Below are 5,010 nucleotides of genomic sequence, written 5' to 3'. Positions count from 1 at the left end.
TTTTTTTCTCTATTTTAAATATGGTTTCAATTTGTATAAAAACAATCACTTGTGACTAAAGAGCACATAATAAGCTTAGGTTATCTTAAGAAGAAGAGTCTATCGTCACACTCCAATAAATTTACTCTAATCCCCTAATCAGGACACAGAAATCAGGAGACATACCGCCACTCAAACCAAATTAAGGGCATTTTAGTAAATGCAGAGTCACTTGGGCCTATATAATCCCACCTCCTTTAGAGTCCAAACTTTACCCACAGCACCTCTAATCCCCCAATTAGGAGTACAGATTTTACAAACCTCGAACAACCACTGGCCGACGACTAAGTAGAAGTAGTATCCTGAAACAGAAGTAATCAGTGCATCCACCACCACCACACCCAGCCAGCTTCTCCGGCCACCGTGCATCCCGCAAACTTGGCCTGACAGAATCTCGTGCTCTTCTCCGGCGGTGCCGGAAGCGTGATGGGGTTCTCTCTGTACCCCATGAAGACATCGACGCGCATGCTGTGGAGCACCAGCTTCTTCCGCCACAAGTTCCCGGCCGCCGCCGCCTCCTCCTTCTAATCAAGCTAGTTCAGGCCCGCAGGTCGCCTCCGCGTTTCAGAAGGAGGTGGAGGAGCGCGTGGTGCGCACACGTATATATAACCAAAGTGCGGGTTGTCCATGGAATCCGGCCGCCTCATTTTCAGCTCGGCGGCAACGTGCCGCGCTGCCGGAGGCGGAGGCGGAGGCGGGCAGATGATGCTCTTTGGGGGGAGTGGGAGCTTACTTGGAGGTATGGATCGGTACCGCTAGCGTTGGTTCTTGGAGTGCTGTGCTTAATTACACTTACAAGCATGACTCTGTATATGCAGGCTCGCCGGTGGTGGCCAGCGTGGAGGACGGGCGGCGGAAGCGGCCGTTCCTGACGACACTTGACGAGGAGCTCCAGCTGGACGACGAGATGTACGGGTACTACGGATTCGACGAGCACGCGCCGGAGAGGAAGCGGCGGCTGACCGCTGAGCAGGTGGTGGCGCTGGAGCAGAGCTTCGAGGAGGAGAAGCGGAAGCTCGAGCCGGAGCGGAAAGGCGAGCTGGCCCGGCGGCTCGGGATGGCGCCGCGCCAGGTGGCCGTGTGGTTCCAGAACCGCCGCGCTCGCTGGAAGGCAAAGCAGCTCGAGCACGACTTCCATGCGCTCAGAGCCGCCCACGACGAGCTCCTCGCCGGACGCGACGCGCTCCTGGCAGACAACCACCGCCTCCGTTCGCAGGTGCTCATCAAACCTTTATTAACTTCACACATATATCAGCCCATAACAGATTTGAGTTCCCAAATGATTGTGCTTGTGCACCTATACCAAAGGGTTATCAAACACTTCAAATTTAGGGAAAGAACAACAACCTAAATTTGCGACAAAGAGGACTTGAGGATATTGGATGGAGTGCCACAAATGGACACCCAAATTTACATGTAGCACTTTATTAAAAAAATAATCAAAAATCATATTTAAATTTTTTAAAAAATTGGATAAAGTTTGGATGTAGTTGTAGTTGTATCCTATAAGCGTGCAAAATCTTAAAGTAAAATCAAATTTAGGCTACAGAAAAATAAAAAAATCCGAATTTTTTTATATTTTTAAAATGTGCACTATTCACTATACGGCATGTTTTTCATTTTTGTGTAGTCTAAAATACAAATTAGCTTTATTGATATTTTTTTGAAAGAAATACGGTTGAAAAAGCTCCTAATGTGATTTTTTTAATAAGAAGAGAATCCAAGTCTACGCTCGTGGGGACTTCCTGTGTGGTTGGTTTTTTCATTTACTTCCCCAAGCAATTGAGCTAGACCCACTTCTTGTTTTATTGATATTTTACGCGTTTGTGTTATACATCATAGGCTCCACCTAGGATTTTTTTTCAGATTTTCTTAGAACTACAAAATATGTTTTTCAAATGTCTAGAAATAAAAGGATACTTGTAACTCAGCCTCCATTTGAAATTTCTGATGTTGGATGCTCATGTTCTCTAATCATGAAGAGGGTAAACAGAATGGATCGTGTGAAGTTTGCATCTTTAGGCCTCTAATCTTTCATACAAAAGTATTAAAACCATAGAATAATAAAGACTACTTGTTTTAATACGGTTTTGCTTAAAAAATTTGAGTAAGAATTAAGTTAGAATCCACTCGACTCTCAACTCTAGAATCGTTAGATTTGCATCATGATTTGTGTGAAATGTGAGTTGTACATGAGTTGCAAGTGAGAATTTTACAGTTACATATAGGTTGCACCGAAGTTGCAATTGAGATTTTCCTAGTAACACATGTGTTGCACTGGAGTTACAACTGATTACACATGGGTTGCTGTAAGTTGCAACTTTGTTTTTCCAGTTTCACATGGATTTTACAGTTGAGATTAGGTGGTTCGGCTGAGCCACAGTCGCTCTCTTCTAATATAAAAGTGCAAAAATAAATATCCATGTACACACAAAAAGTACGATCGTGCATGAAAAATGTTAGATATTTTTCATAACATGGTTCACAAAAAAGTATAATATACCAAAAAAAATGCAATTTCAGCAAAAGGGTGTACATTTTTAAAAAAATATGCAATTACACGACATCTCTGTAATTGCACACAAAATCTATGTCACGCCTAATAAATATATGAAAGTCAAAAAGTGTAACACAAAAGAATAATCCAAATCTTTGCAAATTCAAGACAAAAATAATTATATAGGAAACAAAAACGGTAATCGAATTTTTTTGCAAAATGCAAATACGAAACTAAAAGAATTTTCTATGTCACGAAATTAAAAGAAATTTGCTATGTCACCCACTAGTGCAAGTTACACTTTTCTCTAAACTGTAGTTGAAATCTGAGTTGTCAAACCCAAAACTATAATAAATGAAGCAAAATTTATTTTTCTCTCTGTTATGTAGATAATGAAATTGCTCTCTTGAAGAAACTTATTTTCGTAAACCAAAATATCTTATTATGAAGACATTTACTTAAATGGTCCAAATTCTATTGATTTGGTTATAATTGTTTTAGCACTTCTGCTCCGGTGCTCCTCCCCTAGATTTTTTTTGGCGCGTCAAACACAACAACGGTGGAGATTTTTCCATACATGTTCGTAAGCGAGGGCACGATCATAATTTCATTGTATGTCCACCGTCCGTACAACCGTATATAGACCCGTATGGCACGTGTTGTGTTGTACCTCGTTTTTGTACGTATCTACGGTCACGTGTGTGTGCCGAAATATAAAAGTCCTATAAAGATCTTGCTCACGTGACCTCTTTTTTTCTTACGCGATATACACATATTGTATCAATACAGATGAGTATACATGGGCTGAATATGAGTTTCGGCGAATCCAACACATGGAAAAATAACTAACTATAGCCCTCCAACTTCATTTAGGGGGGAGCACCGGAGTTGGTTTTAATTACTCCCTGTAAACAGAGTGTTGTTTTTCTTTGGTAAGCCCACTGGTATCACATCTGAATCACAATGGCATGCAATTCTAAGAACAACTAGTAAAGTACTGAGCAAATCAAGAGTTCTTGCTAGTGCTACAGCTTCTGGATAACTGCAGGGATCAGATACTTACTGGACGCGTGGACTAAATTGCAGCACTCAATAGCAAATCATTTAAATCACTATCATGCATGTATTACACGGTTGTTCCAAACCACCTGAATTGAAACAAGACATGTCACCTCCTGACCGAGCATGCACATTGTGCAGGTGACCTCACTGACTGAGAAACTGCAAGCAAAGGAGTCATCACCGGAGGAGCGAACCGCCGCGTCAGACACGGCACAGGCCGGTGAAGCGGAAGCAACGCTAGCTGTTCAGCTGAAAGAAGACTACGCCGCCTGTGCCGAGACAAAATCCTGCAACGGCGCAGCCGCGGCACTGGCCGGTTTTGCCTGGGGTGCCAACGACAGCCCGGAGTCCTACTCCTACTTCGCCGACACGCGCTCGCCTCCGTCGTCCTCGGACGACGACTGTGCCGGAGCGGTCAGAGGCGAGCTGGGTGGCTGCGCCTTCTTCCTCCCGGACTCAATGCTTGACGTCGCCGCCGCGGAGCGCGAGAGCGTTGGAAGGGAGGAGGACGAGGACGCACAGCTCAATTACTGGGCGTGGTTCTGGAGCTGATCGATCAGGAAATTAGCATACCTCTCATATTCTGTTTTGGAACCAAAAATCAGGATACCTGTGCGCTGAGCCGCTGACTTTGACTGGAAGTGGCGCTGAGGACATGCGAAAGTGTTACCCTCTCCCATCATAGTAAGTGTTCAAGGTTTAGTTTACATTTAAACTAAACCCTGACACTTATTATATATCAGAGGAAGTACATATTTGCTAGGAGTGTTAATTATTTGTACGATTACCAGTGGATATATAGTGAATTAATTGTACTATGTTACTACGGGCTTACTTAATCAGATGTTACATCTGAAACTACAACACTTCTAGTATAACTTTTCTCTATTTGATATTGAAAAAAAACTCATCAAGATTATACTCAAAGTCCAAGAGTGTTAAACCAATACGACATCTTGCCCGCATTTTCTACCCGGTAAAGAAATTCTAAGCCAAAGATACGTTGGAATGGCCTTTAAAATATTTTGCTTGATTTAACTCTTTTGTTGAATATAAGAGTGGCAATAGCCACCTCGCTCCATGTTTCCGTGCAACCCAATGGAAAACGTGTTTTCGTTCAAGAAAAAGCAAACGGAAAACGTGTTTTAGACATTTAAAAGAAAAGAAATAAAACAATTTAGGGTCGATTTATTTTTAGAGAAAGCCATCATGGCAAACTTTATTGATCGGAAATCACGATACATCGTTCGCTAATACATGCATACGTCAAGGTTTCGGTAGCTCTTTTTTACCGGAGGTGGCGGGAATATCCAGTTTCAATTAAATACCAGATTCGTAGGTGGTTTACCGTCTGAGTTTATTCAAATGAATTTTGAATTTCAAAATTTGAAAATTCAAAGTAAGTAAAAGAG

General features: G+C 42.4%; 1 protein-coding gene across 1 annotated transcript; it reads left to right on the top strand.

Moving 5' to 3' along the window:
• The first annotated feature begins 270 nt into the window (after positions 1-270).
• Positions 271-4,509, top strand: LOC124653840 (homeobox-leucine zipper protein HOX25-like). Its single transcript, XM_047192902.1, has 3 exons — positions 271-778; positions 858-1,255; positions 3,737-4,509. Exons 1-3 carry the CDS (start codon positions 667-669, stop codon positions 4,148-4,150), a joined length of 924 nt encoding a protein of 307 aa, XP_047048858.1. The 5' UTR covers positions 271-666; the 3' UTR covers positions 4,151-4,509.
• The last annotated feature ends 501 nt before the right edge of the window (positions 4,510-5,010 follow it).

This window comes from Lolium rigidum, chromosome 5 (genome assembly GCF_022539505.1).
Source record: "Lolium rigidum isolate FL_2022 chromosome 5, APGP_CSIRO_Lrig_0.1, whole genome shotgun sequence".
Classification (NCBI taxonomy): Eukaryota; Viridiplantae; Streptophyta; class Magnoliopsida; order Poales; family Poaceae; genus Lolium; species Lolium rigidum.
This window is presented reverse-complemented; position numbering and strand designations above follow the sequence as displayed.